Raw genomic sequence first — 16,154 nt, forward strand, 5'->3', positions numbered from 1 at the left:
GGGTCTGTTACAGGAAAATTCAGCCTCCCTTTGCTATCGTGGCTTTATTTTCGCATGTGCCAGTTGAGTTGGGACCCTGGCTCTTGTAACTGTAACTGAGGATGTCTTAACTCCTGAGGGTAGGCCTGGGGGACAAAACCCTGGTGGAGGAGGACCACTGGGTGTAAAAAGATGGCCCTCTACTTTGGAAAGTCTGGCAGGCTGCACACCACCCACTGTCAGCGTCCTGGCCTGTGTTGGGCCATGTGGGGGATAAAGCTGGCCTGCTGCTTCCATCTGTGTGAATCCAGCATAAGCAATGAAGGTCTGGGTCAGGTCAGCTGGCATAGTGGTTGATAAGAGGCACCTCCCAGCCTTGCAGTTCGTCCCTTGACTAAGGTGCATTTCATTTGGGGCGAGTCACTAACTTTGTGGGGCCCTACTTAGCTGCCTTCTAACCTCCCAGCCCCAGGGAAGCTTTCCTAAGTATACCAGGGACCATTTTTTCTTCTCTAAACAGGGGTCACAGCAGCACTTGCTCACTGGGGTTGCTGTGACGACTGAGCAGGGAATACATGCAGATGATTCACTGGCCACATGTTGATCCTTGTGGCAGCCCCAATGGATACATCCAGATCCATCAGACTATTCTCTCTACTTTGGAGGATGTTGGAAATGTCCATAATAGAAGGTTAAAAAAAGATGAATAACATAGATGATACTATAATGGTAAGTACTCAGTTATTGCATCTTCCCTCGTAGCTCACTTGGTAAAGAATCTGCCTGCAATGCAGGAGACCTGGGTTTGATTTCCTGGGTCAGAAAGATTCGCTGGAGAAGGAAATGGCAACCCACTCCAGTATCCTTTCCTGGAGAATCCCATGGACAGAGGAGCCTAGCAGGCTATAGTCCATGGGGTCGGAAGAGTCAGACATGACTTAGTGACTCAACCATCACTTGTTGTTATGAACACTTGTCAAACAGAGTGCACGACACCAAGAGGGAACCCCAAAGTCCACCCTGGGTTTTGGGTGGTGATGACGTTTCAGTGGAGGCTGGGTATAAGGGAACTCTGGACTTTCTGCTCAACTTTGCTGGGAACCTAAAACTCTAAAAAACAAAGTCCATGTAAAAATGAAAACATCTCAAGTTCTTGGCACGGGGTCAGGCTGGTCTTCAGCTCGTGTGATCACCATCTCCCAGGCAAGAAATTCAGGCTGCCCTCACGTCTGCAACTCCCTGACCCTTTATGGCTGTGATTGTGGCCCCACAGCCACAGCCTCTCCTCCTGGGCCATCCCAGGACTCTCTCTCTCTTCCGCGCCTCCCTAAATACCTTCATTTTCTGATGATGCACTCACACTCTGGCAGCACTTAACCCCTAGAGGGGGACTCAAACGTCCACTGCCCCCCGCCACGGTACCCTCAATGTGACCTGGCTGGTGCCCAACTGATTCCTCTACCTGGGAAATCCAAACTGCCTTCCCTCCTTTTCCTGACACCAGGCCATTTCTGTGCCACTTTGTGTACTTTTCCAGCAAAACTCCTTATCGTTTCTTGCTGGTTCTCACCCAATGTAGGGAAATAGAGCTGTGATCTCTGAGAAGTGCCAAATAGCCTCCCTACCTTGATCTCTCGTGCCCTGATTTCAAAGGGATCTAAAGCTGAGTGCTGCGGGGAGAAGCACCAGCTCTTGAGGGAGCCGGGGCAGGAGGGGGAAGCCTCCTGGGTTGATTTGAATCCCCACTCCTATCCCTACAGGCCTGTGTCCAAGGGATTCAGCCAGTTTCCAGCAGCCAGAATCAGCTTTCCAGGCAAGGCTACAGGGATGCCCACTGGGCAGAGGGGCCTGTGGATGACATGCACCCTGGAGACACAGGCCATTACAAAGGGTGTGGAGGCGAGTCGGTTGAGCCTCGGGGACGTGTCCCTCCCCCAGGACACCAACACCCCTGACTCACCCCGCTGAACACACTTCATCCTATTGGGGGCCACCAGTTTATTAAGAGGTCATGGAGAAGGCAGGCCCTCTGACAAACCACAGGGGCAACCACCTGCCACTCCAGAGACTGCCATCAGGCCGCAACTTCAGCACACAGCTGGCCCGGCTCCAAGGTGGCCGCCCCTCCCTGGAGGTGGCCAGGTGGCCCAGCACAACAAATCATGCTGGAAACAGGCCTGGCCCATGGAGCCGCAAGGCACTCTGTGATGCAGAGGTTCTGGACGGTGCCCAAACCTTCTAGGCAGCCACTACCAAACCTGGGGCTGCAGGTGCTTGGGACTAGCCTGGCTGGGGGTTGACTAGGGGAGCAGCTTTCAGAAGAGACAGGTATTTGGGGTTCCCCCCAGACACAAAGTGCGATGGGTCCGCTGGGCAGCCCCCACTACTGGTCACTGTCTGGTCGCTGGTCACCACCTCAAAGCCCCGACGTGCTGGGTGTGGGGTCGGGGCCTCAGCCCTGTGCTGGCGCCTCGTCAGGGGCTGGGCACACGCAGCCTTGCTCAGTTTCGTCTGCGAGCCTGGCGCCTAGCTGGCTGCGGGCCTCCTGGGAATGCAGCCCTCCATTTCCAGCGCCTCGGGCCAGCCTTCGTACTTATTGGTGTGCTTGCTATTCTTCACGTGCTGTGGGGTAGAAGAAGGCATGTACTCATCCTCAGCCACCGGGGCCAGACAGACCCTCCATCCTCTTGGGCTGGGGTCAACCAAGCGGGCATTCTCTGGGCACCCAGCCCCGTCTGCCAGTGCCTCAGTGTTTTCAGCTAAAGATGGCGGCAGCTGTCCCCTTACAGCTGGAGGGGGTCAGGTTCTCAGAACTCTGGTGGGCCTGGCCCATGCTGGGAAGGGAAGGACGGGGTGTGTCCCAGCCCCCACCTCGCCCACAGGGAGCCCATGAAAGCTGTGTCAAGAGTGAGGCCCAAAGGGACATTTCTTGTCTGGGAGTCAAGCTGCTTTTTTGGCAGCTGGAGCCTTCCAGAAACCATTGGAATGGCCTGTTTGCCTTGCCCTGTTGCGGGGAGCAGGGTTTGGGGGCGGGGGGCCTCCCAATGAGGGCAGCTGGGGAGCATGGTGTACAGGTTAAACTGGGGTCCTGGGTTTGGCAGGGATGGGACATCACTGAGAATCTTTTGGGGGTGGGGGTGGTGCTGTACCACGTGGCATGAGGGATCTCAGTTCCCTGACCAAGGATAGAACCCATGCCCCTTGCCCCTGGCAGTGGAAGCATGGAATCTTAACCAAACAACTGACAAGATGTCTGGCAAGCATCTTGAAGATGTATAGCAGGGAGGTGTCTTAACTGTGACTCTTGCTCATGTGAAAGCTTTGCCATTCAAAGGTTCTTTAGGGGGAAATCCAGACAAGAGAGAGAAGATCAAAGTTACTGCCCTCCTTGTGCACAGCCAGGACCACTGTGGGGCGGGGGGCAGGTGTGCTGGGCAGAATTCAGGGAAGGCTGTGGCATGAACAGAAGGGGACCTTGGAGGATGCAGGCCAGAGGGGCGGGCAGACTGCCCTGGGCCAGGCAGTGGGGGTTCCAGGCTTTGTGTCCATACCTGCTCAAAGGGGCTCTTATTCTGCACACCCTTGGCCCCCACAAACACCCAGCTGTCCCGAAAGGCCAGGTCCTTGACGTTCTTGCTGCCCAGATCACTGAAAAGCTTCCGAGTCTCTTCATTCATCCTGACGCACAGAAGGAAAAGAGGTGAGCTGTGACCCTAGACGGATGAGGCTGAGGCCGGCCTCGGCCATCACTTACTTGGTGGCTGGGTCGTCGTAGGAAGCCACAAACACTAGGGTGCCTTCGTGAAGCGGCCGGATGAACTTCAGCAGGTCGTTGACATCTGGGGGGACAGGTCCCATGGAGCACTGGCCACCTCTGAGCACCCCTCCCTCACCAACCCGTTCTCCAAACAAGGAAACTAAAGCAGGGAGTGGGCCAGGGATTCATGCCAAGCCAGGTCGCCAAGTGAGTTTAGGAACCAGATAATAAGAAATAGAAGAGTTTCGGAAACAAGTAAGGAAAGAAAGAAAAAGGGAAGTTGCTCAGTCATGGCCGACTCTTTGCGACCCCATGGACTGTCGCCCACCAGATTCCTCCGTCCATGGGATTTCTCCAGGCAAGGGTACTGGAGTGGATTGCCATTTCCCTTATCCAGGGGATCTTCCCGACCTAGGGATTGAACCCAGGTCTCCCACATTGCAGGCAGATGCTTTACCATCTGAGCCACCAGGGAAGCCCAGAAAACAAGAAGCCAGGGCCAAAGCCCTGATTGTACACCGGTCCTTCTCCCCACCTTTTCTGAAGGCGAGGGAGTGCTTGAGCTGCCCAGGGGAACCTAGAGGGAACAGCGTTCAGGGCAAAGGAGCTGTCATTCCACCCACAGTCAGAAAGTAGTAGTGGCAGCCTGACTCACCTCCCGCCCACATGTCGAAGGCGCGGGCCTCGATGAGGTCTCCATTTACCCCTGGGTAGGGGGAAGAATTGGGCGCTGCTGCAGGAGCTGCCAGAGTGATGCCACCCGGAGCCCCCAGATCAGCAGCCCTTCCAAAAGCTCCCCCCAATACCCCCAACATGTGAATGCCTACCACCGTGCTGCTGGTTCACATGCCAGGACACACCCAAGGCTGCCAGGCATTGGCGGCCCTCCGGGGGCTCCCCAGGCAGCAGCCTCCCATCCCTGGAAAGTTCGAGATCTTCACTGCTACCCTGCTCTTGTCCATCGGGTCACTTCTGTGGAACCTTCAGCTCCTACACACTGCCCGCTACCGCCCCAGGCCCCCCAGGAATTCCCGGAGTGGGCATGTGGACAGAGGGTGGCAGGCTGCCACTCGGCTTTGCATCTCTGCTCCATGGGGAACTCACCATTCACCAGGGCAATGTTCAGTCCCCGGCCCACGTTGTCCTTGACACTGCTCATGAGCCTGGAAGCGGGTCAAAGCTTTCCAATGGCCCATCAATGGCATGCAGCCCCTGCTTCCCTCCCCGCCCCCATCCCGAGAGGCTCACATCCTGTCTTCCAGGCAGATCTTGGGTCCAATGACATTGGCAGCGCCGCTGACCACACGGAAGGCCAGGTGCTCCTCGGGGCACGGCTGGGGCAGACCGCATTTGTACTTCCTTGCCCGCGGCTCTGTGGGGACAACCAGCGTGACTCCTGGGCCTGGCCCTGGGGGCACCGGACACCGGAGAGGGGGTGGTCAGGGCCAGCCCATAGGGACGAATGAGTGATCACAGACCAGGGGACTGGCGTGCGGAGGAGACATGGCTCAGGTTGAGGTCAGGGACCCTCAGGGAGGCTCTTTGGCCACTGGTGGGAGAACAGAGGATAGTAGGAGAGCCGCCAGGAGGATGGTGTGTTACGAGGTGAATTGTGTTCCCACAGAAGAGGCTCTGAAGCCCTAGGACCTCAAAACGTGACCTTCAGTGGAAACAGGGTTACTGACATTATAATTCATTTAGAGGCGATCACCCTGGAATAGGGTGGGCCCTAAATCTAATGACTGGAGAAGGAAATGGCCACCTGCTACAGTACCCTTGCCTGGAAAATCCCATGGACAGAGGAGCCTGGTAGGCTACAGTCCATGGGGTCATGAAGAGTTAGACACGACTGAACGACTTCACTAATCACTTTAAATCTAATGATGTGTGGTCTTAGAAGACAGAAGACACAGACGTGGAGGAGAAGGCCATGTGAAAATGGGCGCTGAGACAGAAGGGATGAAATCACAAGCCAGGGGCCACCTGGGGCTACCAGAAGCTGGAAGATGCCAGAAGGAGCCTCCCCTGGAGCCTCTTGGATGAGAGTAGCCTTTCAATATCTAGATCTCAGACTTGGAGCTTCTGGAACAGAAAGAATATCCTTCTACTGTTTAAGCCACCCAGTTTCTGCCACTTTGGTATGGCCACCCCAGGAAATGGATACAGAGTTTGAGACCAGGAAGTGGGGTGCTACTGTAATAAATCCCCCAAAATGTGGAAATGGCTTTCCAACCGGGTAATGGGTAGAGGCTGTAGGATTCTGAGGTACTTCTTAGAAAAGGTCTAGATTGCCTTGAAGAGACTGTTAGTAGACATATAGCCATTGGAGGTAATTCTGCTAAGGGCTCAGAAAGAAGGGAGAACAGTAGAGAAAGCTTCTACCCTCATGGAGAATACACACATCACTGTGCCCAGAATGTCACTAGAAATGTGAATGCTAAAGGTGCTTCTGGTGAGCTCTCAGACAGAAATGAGGAATGTGTTCTGGGACACTGGCCAAAAGGCCACCCTTGTCATCAAGTGGCAAGGAACTTGGCCAAATTGTGTTCTAGTGTTTTGTGGAAGGTACAACTCGTGAAGGCTGAACTTGGAGATTTCTAAGCAGAGTGTTGAGGATTTCTCCTTGTCGCTCACAATAACATGGGAGGGAAGACAGGCCAGTTAAGCATGAAAGAACCAGAATGTGAAGGTCTGGAAAATTCTCAGCCTAACCATATTGCAAAAAAAAAAAAAAATGAGAAGGGCAGGTTCAGGAGACAACACCCAGGGTGTGGCTGGACAACTGTTTGTTAAGAGCTAGACGGGTGACTTGTAGACCCACTCAGCTGTGTCAGCAGAAGCCAGGAGAGAGAGATGACGTTATCCAGGAATGATCTGGAGGACTCTCTTGTCTATAGCTTAGACCCTCATGAATTCCAAAGGAGATAAACAAGGTTTTTTGAGACTCGTATACAAGTAGGAACATTTCCAGGCTGGACTGAGAGAGACAGACAAAGGATGGAAGGGAGGAAGGAGAATTCCAAGGGCAGGTCAATAGTTGCAGAGGCCACAGTTGGCTTGGACCCAAAGGGAGGGTAAGATCGCCCCCTATATTCCAGAGCCCCGCCAACCTTCACCCCCTCAAAGGCCCAGGGATTCTTCTTAGGCTTTGAAATGGAATGGATCTGCCCTGCTGGGATTTGGACTTGCTTGAGACTGATGACCTCTTTATTCCTTACAATTCCTCCCTTTCAGAATGGCAATGTCTATCCTATGCCTGGCCTCCCTAGGTATTCTGGAAGGAGGTAACTTGTTCTCTGGACTCCCAGCATGCAAGCAGTTCCTGGGCTACAGTATGGGGAGGGGTAAATGGAGAAGAGAAACCCTAGTGGGCTGGGTACAAGCACAGCTGTCACAAAGGTGGTCAGAGGGGTAGGTACACTGCAGGAGCAGTGAGGTGAGAGGAACCTTACCTGCAGTCACTGAGTTCTCTTGGCCTGTGGGTACAGAGAGTTGTTTCTGTTAGTAGGGCAGCCTGGTCCTGTACCAGGAAGTCGACGTGGAGGGCAAGCCAGGATCAGGGGCCAGGGGCTATGCCAGGCTCATCCTGGCACATACATTCCTGGGCAAGTCTAAACATTCACATGCAAAGCTCTCTGTTTCAGAAAAGGGTAGATGGGACTTGTGAAAAGTCCTTAGAGATGAGGTGTCCCCGGCAAGAAGGGGTCGAGTTCCCTCCCCATCTCAGAACCCAGTGGAAAGCCTCCAGGGACCAACGAGGGCATCATCCCCAAGATTCAGCCGAAGCTCCCCTGCCCCCCTACTCAGGCCCCAGTGACTCCAACTGAACTGAATGGATTCTAATGAGTGGGGATTGGTGTGTCCAGCCAAAGCAACTGGGTGGTAAGGGTCAGGCTGTGCTGGACACCAAGAGGCAGACCAGTGAGGACAGCTCCTGGTGTCCTGCCAGGAGGAAACAGACAAACCAGACCACTGCCAGACCCGTCCTGAGCCTCAGCCCACAGGTCCGGTTGCCTGCCACCAGCGACCCTTGTAGCAGGGTGAGGGAAAGTCCCACACTCACTGGCGAAGAGTTGCTGGATCCAAGGAAAGCCAAGGCCACTGAGGAGGATGCTGACTACAATCCAGGTGACAGCCACGGTGATGACCAGGGCCACGATGCGAAGGGGGCCTGGAAGCAGGACAGACATGAGCGAGGCCACCTCTGAGGGCAGCGAGCTCCCGGATGACCCCAGGCCTTCTCATGAGCAGATCTCCTCATCCGCTGGGGAGGAAGGGATGGGAGAACAGGAGTGGGGGGTACCTGTGGCCACCCACCAGGCACAAGAGGCAGATCAGCTCCTGGTGGGTGAAGGAGGAAAGGCCGCTGCACCTGGAAGGCTCTTGGCTTGGTTCTCCCTGGCGTTGTGGAGGGGCCTTCAGAGCCCCTGCTGGAGAGGGCTTTACCCACCTCCCATGCTGACAGAGGAGCCCCCTAACCCCTGAGGTACCCATGCATTTGAGTCCGCACCACCCTGCCCTCCTTTCTCCTGCAATGATGGAGGAGAAGGCTCTTACCCCTTTAGAAGGCCAGGCAGGCCTCCCTTCCCCTGCTGTGAGCTGGGTGCCCAGCTCCCCACCCTGGCTGGGGTTCTTGGAATAGCTCACTCTGTCTCACTCTTGGTCCTCTATAGTCAACATCTCCTGTCCTCTGAAGATGCAGGAGGACAGTCCTTGGGGATCACGTCCCCAGCCAGCCACTGGCCTCCATCTGCTCCCTTCCCCTCCTCTCAGGCCCCTCCAGAATCGCATATGCTGGCTCTTCCCTCCTTGCATAGATTTCCCTCCTGCTCCCTCTGTCTTCTGATCTCCTCCTCTCTGCCCGGGCCTCCATCAGCCCCGTAGGACAGCCTGTCGCCAAGGCCCCCGGCCTGGGACCTTCTTGGGGTCAGCGCCCCGGGGTTACCTGTGGGCCCTCATTGTCTCCAGGCTGAAGCCCTCCTGCAGAAACCCTTCTGGGCTGGCACCCTGGAAGCCCATAGGATGCTCCTCACCCTTCTCGTCCTCTGAGACCCTGCCCTGAAGACCTGGGCTTGTCCTGGTTTCTGTCTCACATGGCCTTCTCACCTCCTTCCATGGACCCTTCCTGGATCATGTCATCCATTCTCCTTGTCCTTAATGTTTATCTCTGGCTCTGTCCTGTCTTCTGAGCCATATCTATATAGCCAACTGCTACTTTACTATTGCTATTTGGATATTTCACAGGTGTCTCAAACTAAATATTAAAACAGAACTCATCTTCTCTATTCTACCCCAAATAAGCAAACTATTCTTCTGGTATTTTGTCTTTCAGCAAATGATCCCTCCATTCATACAGTGCGGCAAGTGAAAACATTACAGAATGACACTGGGGAATCCCCAAATCCTGTGTCCATACCCTTCTCTCACTCTCCCCTCCTGCCTCAACTATCTGTATAAGTGCCCTCCTCTGCTCCCAGCCTTGAACTGACATTCAACAGAGCAGTGACTCTTATTTTCCCAGCCCAGCCCTGACAACTCTTGAGGCCACATCTTCCCAGCCAGTTCCTCATGGGCCAGCTTCCCTGGGATACATTCATAGTGCTGCAACCTTTTCCACTAGGAAGTCCACCCCAAAACTGATGGGACCCCAAGCCCACTTTGTCTCAACTGTCCAGGCAACAGCAGAACTGGCAGTGGGTTCCCATCTGAGCCCAGGGCCACTTTGATCAGCTTCTTGTCTAAGACCACCACATCTCCCTGTCCACCCAGCTGCTGCACTCCTTGGGGCGTCTCTCACATAGCTCTTTTTCCAAAGAGTGGCCAGTCACCCCGTTTGGGAGAAACAGACTATCATACTCCTCTTCTCACGACTGAAAGAGTTGGGAGCTGAAGTCCTCAGAAGTGAAAGGATTTGCTCAAGGTCATAGAATGAGTGTTTCTGCAAAACCCAACAAACGCAGTGGTCCCACAACTCCCGCCCTCCCCGCCCTTCCAGACAGACCTCTGGGCAGCTGGGCCTCCAGCCGAGTCTGCTTTCCAAGACTCTCCCTTTCACGGTGGAAGCCACCCACCTGCCAACCTCATGTCCACTTCTCTCGTTGGGCTGGGACAGCCAGCAGGTGCAGCCTTTGGGGACCCTGCGCTCTGGGGAGGGGGGCAACAAAGCAGAACAGCAGGTTTGGGTGGGGGTCAGGGACGACCTCTTGGTGGGCCCCAGTTATGGTGCGGGAGTTATCGGTGCGCCGATTTGCTGGTCTAAGTCCCTGGCCAGGCCCCTTGGGGACGTGGAGAGAAACCCGGCTGGGACCGGAGGGGACGCGGGAACCAGGCGGGTCACGATCGAGCACCCGGGAGCCTCTGGGGCTGGGAAGTGGAAGTGGTTCTCCCAGATGCGGGTCCCTCCCGCGGGAGGACCCCCCCCACCTCTCCGGGCATGGAGGCCGGCGACGCGGGCCGGGCCAGCCAGAGACTTGCCTGACGCTGCAGGGAGGGATGCGAGCCGGATCGAAGGCAGCGTCGTGAGGCCACCCGCCTCGCTCTACTTGGCGAGGCCAGGGAGCTGCGCGGGGCAGCTCGAGAGGCCCAGCAATGGCGACTTGGGGCGAGAGCACGGCCGCAGCTGCCACCGCCGTCACCGGCTAGCTCTGGGCAGCCGGCTACCGGGTAGGAGGGGCCCGAATTTGCCCCGCCCCCGACGCACTCTCCTGCAGAGCCCCCGGGCCGGGCTCCGGGGGGAGGGGCCACGCTCGGTCCCGCCCCTGACGTCTCCTCTGAGACTTCGCTCAGCGGGGAGAGCCCCGCCTTCCCAGGCTTTGAGGGCGGGGCTACGCTCCTGCCCGGCGCTCAGATCCGAATCCTACAAACGGGCGGCGGGATCCCGGGGCGTAATGAGAAATTCTTTCAACGTTCAAATCTGTACGTTTTCGTAACACGGAATAACAGAGGCGTGTCCGGGGAAATGGCGGGATGCGATGATCCAGGAGCCAGCAGGCTCAGCCTTGAGCGGCCTCCCCGCTCGCCAGTCCAGAGAGCGGCACGCTCACACGCGCTTACCTCCTGCCTGCTCCCCCAGCCTCCTTCAGGAAGGCACCCCGGACACCGCCCGGGGCACCCTGATCACCGCCCCCCCACCCCCGGGCTGGGAGAGCTTGGGCCACCCTGTAGCCTGAACCCATTGGTCTGGGACGTCTGCAGCCCGGCGGCGTGAGAACCACAGAAACATCCGTGCCCTTTGACCCAATGACCTCACTTATGGGAAAATTCCCTAAGGAAAGAACCAAAAATACCAGAGAAAGTTGATAGAGCTAGGCAGTGACAGAGCTCTGGTTAGCATCCAGGAACTTCTACAATGGCATCCACAACACTCCCCCCCCCACCCCTTCTCCCTACAAGATCAAGGTGATGTTTCAGGCCCCTGCTGCAGCTGTCAGCGATTAGTATTTGGGATCACGTAGTACTGACCATTTGCTATCTGTAAGATCATGGCGTCCGATCCCATCACTTCATGGCAAATAGATGGGGAAACAATGGAAACGGCGATAGACTTTATTTTCCTGGGCTCCAAAATCACTGCAAATGTTGACTGCAGCTATGAAATTCAAAGACGCTGGCTCCTTGGAAGAAAAGCTATCACAAACCTAGACGAGTATTAAAAAGCAGAGACATCACTTTGCCAGCAAAGGTCCATCTAGTCAAAGTTATGGTTTTTCCAGTAGTCATGTATGGATGTGAGAGTTGGACTATAAAAAAAGCTGAGCGCCAAAGAATTGATGCTTTTGAACTGTGGTGCTGGAGAAGACTCTTGAGAATCCCTTGGACTGCAGGGAGATCAAACCAGAAAATCCTAAAGGACATTAGTCCTAAATATTCATTGGAAGGACTGATGCTGAAGCTGAAGCTCCACTACTTTGGCCACCTGATGTGAAGAACTGACTCACTGGAAAAGACCCTGATGTTGGGACATTGAATGCAGGAGGAGAAGGGGACAACAGAAGATGAGATGGTTGGATGGCATCACCGACTCAATGGACATGAGTTTGAGCAACCTCCGGGAGATGGTGAAGGACAGGGAAACCTGGGATGCTGCAGTCCATGGGGTTGCAAAGAGTCAGATATGACTGACTGGACAACAACACTTGTCTGTGAGTACCAAACCCTGGGCACCATGCCCTCCCTCAGTGGTCTTTCCTGCAATGCTGGGTGTTGTGGTGCCCAATAGATGAAGCTGGTGGCTGGTCCCACTCTGGAGCTGCCAGCCAGGCACCAGGCAGCGGGGAGACTACTAGTGCTTAGAGGACACTGTTTACGTCTTTCTCAGAGCAGACATTTTGGAAACGCTGGTTTAATGAGTCCTCCTGAGGGCCCAATGACACATTCATCAACCCCAGGGAAACCACACTGGTGCAGGGCCAGAGGCCCAGGACTCCTCCCCAGTGTTCTGTGCTTCAGTGGGCGGCTTTGTTTCTCCGGGAATATTTTTCAACGGGGACTTAAGAGAGGATGAGACCCTCGCAAGTCATGTGCCCCAGTGCAGAATGTCTCCTCTGGGCCCTCCTGCTCATCCGCAGGGCAGCTCCCACAGCCGCAGTGCTAGTTCCCGGTGTTTGCTTGGCTCCTCGTGCCAACTGTGGGCACCCAGAACCCATGCCCTCAGCCAATCCCTCATTGCCTTCTCTGTGCAGACGCTGCGTGTGGAGTTGTCAAGTGACAGGGCTCATGGGGGCCTCTGTGCTCATGCCCATGTGCTGGCATCTGCCTCTACTCCCAAGTAGGCACCCGGAGCTGAGGTGACAGGTGACTGTTCTTACACGGGACCTCTTGCCTGGACCCTAGATTAGGCAACTGGGTTGCCAGTGACAGTTGAATGCCCTCACCCAACGCCACCTCTGCCACTGCCAGAGTAGGTACAAAGGTGTGACTCAGTGAGGCCCTAAGGACTATTCAGAGATGAGGGGACCAGTGACTGTCCTTACAGGGTCCCCCCCTTCAATCTTGTGCCTCCTTGTAGGCACCTGGAATGGAGGTGACAGTTGAATGCTCTTAACTGGAACCAGTAAAGGAGAAAGGGAAAGATATACTCAATTGAACGCAGAGTTCCAAAGAATAGCAAGGACAGGTAAGAAAGGCTTCTTACGTGAACAATGCAAAGAAAAAAGAAAACAATAGAATGGGAAAGACTAGAAATCTCTTCAAAAAATTAGAGACACCAAGGGAACATTTCATGCAAAGATGGGCACAATAAAAGACAGAGGTGGTATGGACCTAACAGAAGCAGAAGATATTAAGAAGAGTTAGCAAGAATACACAGAAGAACTATACAAAAAGGTCTTAGTGACCCAGATAACCACGATGGTGTGATCACTCACCTAGAGCCAGACATCCTTGAGTGTGAAGTCAAGTGGGCCTTAGGAAGCATCACAATGAACAAAGTGAGTGGAGGTGATGGAATCCCAGTTGAGCTGTTTCAAATCCTAAAAGATGATGCTGTGAAAGTGCTGCACTCAATGTGCCAGTAAATTTGGAAAACTTAGCAGTGGCCACAGGACTGAAAAAGGTCAGTTTTCATTCCAATCACAAAGAAAGGCAATGCCAAAGAATGCTCAAACTACTGCACAATTGCTCTCATTTGATATGCTAGCAAAGTAATGTTCAAAATCCTTCAAGCTAGGTTTCAATAGTATGTGAACTTAGAACTTCCAGATGTACAAGCTGGATTTAGAAGAGGCAGAGGAACCAGAGATCAAACTGCCAACATCTTTTGGATCATAGAAAAAGCCAATTTCAGAAAAACATCTACTTCTGCTTCATTGACTACGCTAAAGCCTCTGACTGTATGGATCACAACAAACTGGAAAATTCTTAAAGAGATGGGAATACCAGACCACCTGACCTGCCTCTTGAGAAACCTGTATGCAGGTCAGGAAGCAACAGTTAGAACTGGACATGGAACAACAGACTGGTTCCAAATAGGAAAAGGAGTATGTCAAGGCAGTATATTGCCACCCTGCTTATTTAACTTATTTGCAGAGTACATCATGAGAAATGCCAGGCTGGATGGATCACAAGCTGGAATCAAGACTGCTGGGAGAAATATCAATAACCTCAGATATGCAGATGACACCACTCTTATGGCAGGAAGAGAAGAGGAACTAAAGAGCCTCTTGATGAGGCTGGAAGAGAGGAGTGAAAAAGCTGGCTTAAAACAACATTCAAAAAACTAAGATCATGGCATCTGGTCCCATCACTTCATGGCAAATGGATGGGGAAACAATGGAAACAGGGACCGACTATTTTCTTGGGCTCCACAATCACTACAGATGGTGCCTTCAGCCATGAAGTTAAAAGACCCTTGCTCTTTGGAAGAAAAGCTATGACAAAACTAGACAGAGTATTAAAAAGCAGAGACATCACTTTGCTGACAAAGTTCCATCCGGTCAAAGCTATGGTTTTTGCAGTAATCATGTACAGATGTGAGACTTGGACAATAACAAAGGCTGAGTGCCAAAGAATTGATGCTTTCAAACTGTGGTGCTGGAGAACACTCTTGAGAATCCCTTGGACAGCAAGGAGATCAAACCAGTGCATCCTAAAGGAAATCAACCCTGAATACTCATTGGAAGGACTCATGCTGAAGCTGAAGCTCCAATACTTTGGCCACCTGATGCAAAGAGCCTTTTCTCATTGGAAAAGACCCTGATGCTAGGATAGACTGAGGACAGGAGAAGGGGACGACAGAGGATGAGATGGTTGGATGGCATCACCGACTCAATGGACACGGGTTTGAGTAAACTCTGGGAGATGGTGAAGGACAGGGAAGCCTGGCGTGCTGCAGTCCATGCATTCTCAAGGAGTTGGACATGCCTGAGTGAATGAACAACAACCAGGACCTCATGCCTCTTTTGCATTGCAAGCTCCTAGAGCTGAGATTACAGCTACTGTCCCTCTCAGGTCCTTCACGTCTGTCCTTCATTGGCACCGGGCATCCAGTGAGTCGAGCATCCTCACCAGGGCCCTCTCATCTCTGCCACAGGGTAGCACCAAGATCTGAGCTGTCCACTAACTTCTCTAGCCTGGGCCCTGTGTCATGGTGGGGACACTCAGAGAGGATCAGCTTGGGGGTCCCCACCCTGCCCTCCCTACTCCCACGTAGTCATCACATGTTGGGGGTCCAGGAAGAGCTTAGTCTCTCTTCCACTTCTGGTTCCTGGCCCTACATGGATCCTCCATGCTGTTAAGTGTCCCACTCAGTGATGCCATGCCAGAAGGCTTTCCAAGGGGCTTGGGATGACTCTCCCCAGAACTCAGCTCTACTGGACCCCCCAAAGTCTGTAGGTGTCTGTGGAGCTGTGTGAGGGGGCCCTGAGCACAAAGACCCCAGCAGGGTCAAGAAAGGCTCTTTTGTTTCTTTACTTTTTCTCCTGAGGGCTTCCCTGGTGGCTCAGATGGTAAAGAATCCGCCTGCAATGCCGGAGACGGTGGTTGGATCCCTGGGTGGGGAAGAGCCCCTGAAGAAGGGAATGGCAACCCACTCCAGTGTTCTGGCCTGGAGAATTCCATGGACAGAGGAGCCTGGCGGGCTACAGTCCACAGGGTCGCAAAGAATCAGACATGACTGAGCGACTAAGCATAGCATCTGGCCTTTGTGGGCACACAGCTGCCCCATAGCGTCCAGGACAGGACAGGACTCTCTAGCTATGCAGGAGCCAGAGCATTAGAATGAAAGACTCACTGCCCCTTCCCCAGGCCACCGGCACAGGGAAGAGAACCAAGGCCAGCGTCCCCACCCCAAATGAAGCCCAAATGTCCACAAGGGGCTTTCTCAGCTGCTCCATGCAGACCTGAAGGCACCATGGGGTCTGGATTCCAGCTGTCCCTAGCCCAGCAAGTCCTTTTCTGCTCAATCTAGGTCCACGTGAACCTGGTGGTCTCCCTACACAGCCCAAGCTCAAGTGAGGAGCCACGGTGGCCAAGCTCTTGCCAACAAACAGCCTGCGGGCCTGGCCCCACGGTCACAGACCTCCCTGGCTCCATGACCCCTGAGCCCTGCCAGCCGTGGGGACCTGGGGAGTGGACCTTGCCTGCTCAGGTCACATGTTGGGTGGCTGGCTTGGTCCCTCCATGAAACATCCTGGCAAACGAGGAGCATCCTGTATGTTTTGGGTCAGCCACATGTCCCAGAACTCAGGCCCAGGGCGGGGACCACAGGAGCGGCTGCAGCCCCCTTCCTGATGCTTGGTCGAGGGGAAAGGCCGGACAGACGCCTGGAGGGGCACTGCCTTTGGGGGGCAGGCTCACCTGGCCCCTTGTGCTCTCGTTCAGCAATGAGGCGTGTGAAGAGATAATCTGGCTAGTTGAGATTAAGGTCATCCTGGGGGAGATAGGGCCTCCAGTCCAGGATGACTGGTGTCCTGGTCAAGGG

General features: G+C 54.2%; 1 protein-coding gene across 2 annotated transcripts; it reads right to left on the reverse strand.

The window, feature by feature from the left end:
* Positions 1–1,962: 1,962 nt before the first annotated feature.
* Positions 1,963–10,400, reverse strand: FAM3A (FAM3 metabolism regulating signaling molecule A). 2 transcript variants are annotated; one of them, XM_055564699.1, is made up of 10 exons: positions 10,211–10,400; positions 9,808–9,880; positions 7,800–7,907; positions 7,189–7,212; positions 4,985–5,108; positions 4,841–4,899; positions 4,392–4,442; positions 3,734–3,818; positions 3,531–3,657; positions 1,963–2,601 (listed from the first exon to the last, which is right to left on the reverse strand). In XM_055564699.1, the coding sequence occupies exons 2-10, from the start codon at positions 9,818–9,820 to the stop codon at positions 2,506–2,508; spliced, it is 687 nt and encodes a 228-aa protein (XP_055420674.1). In that variant the 5' UTR covers positions 9,821–9,880; positions 10,211–10,400; the 3' UTR covers positions 1,963–2,505. The 2 variants fall into 2 exon arrangements, with proteins under 2 accessions (XP_055420674.1, XP_055420675.1); XM_055564700.1 differs by lacking the exon at positions 4,392–4,442.
* Between the last annotated feature and the right edge of the window lie 5,754 nt (positions 10,401–16,154).

The sequence above is a fragment of the Bubalus kerabau genome, chromosome X, assembly GCF_029407905.1.
Source record: "Bubalus kerabau isolate K-KA32 ecotype Philippines breed swamp buffalo chromosome X, PCC_UOA_SB_1v2, whole genome shotgun sequence".
Taxonomy (NCBI): domain Eukaryota; kingdom Metazoa; phylum Chordata; class Mammalia; order Artiodactyla; family Bovidae; genus Bubalus; species Bubalus kerabau.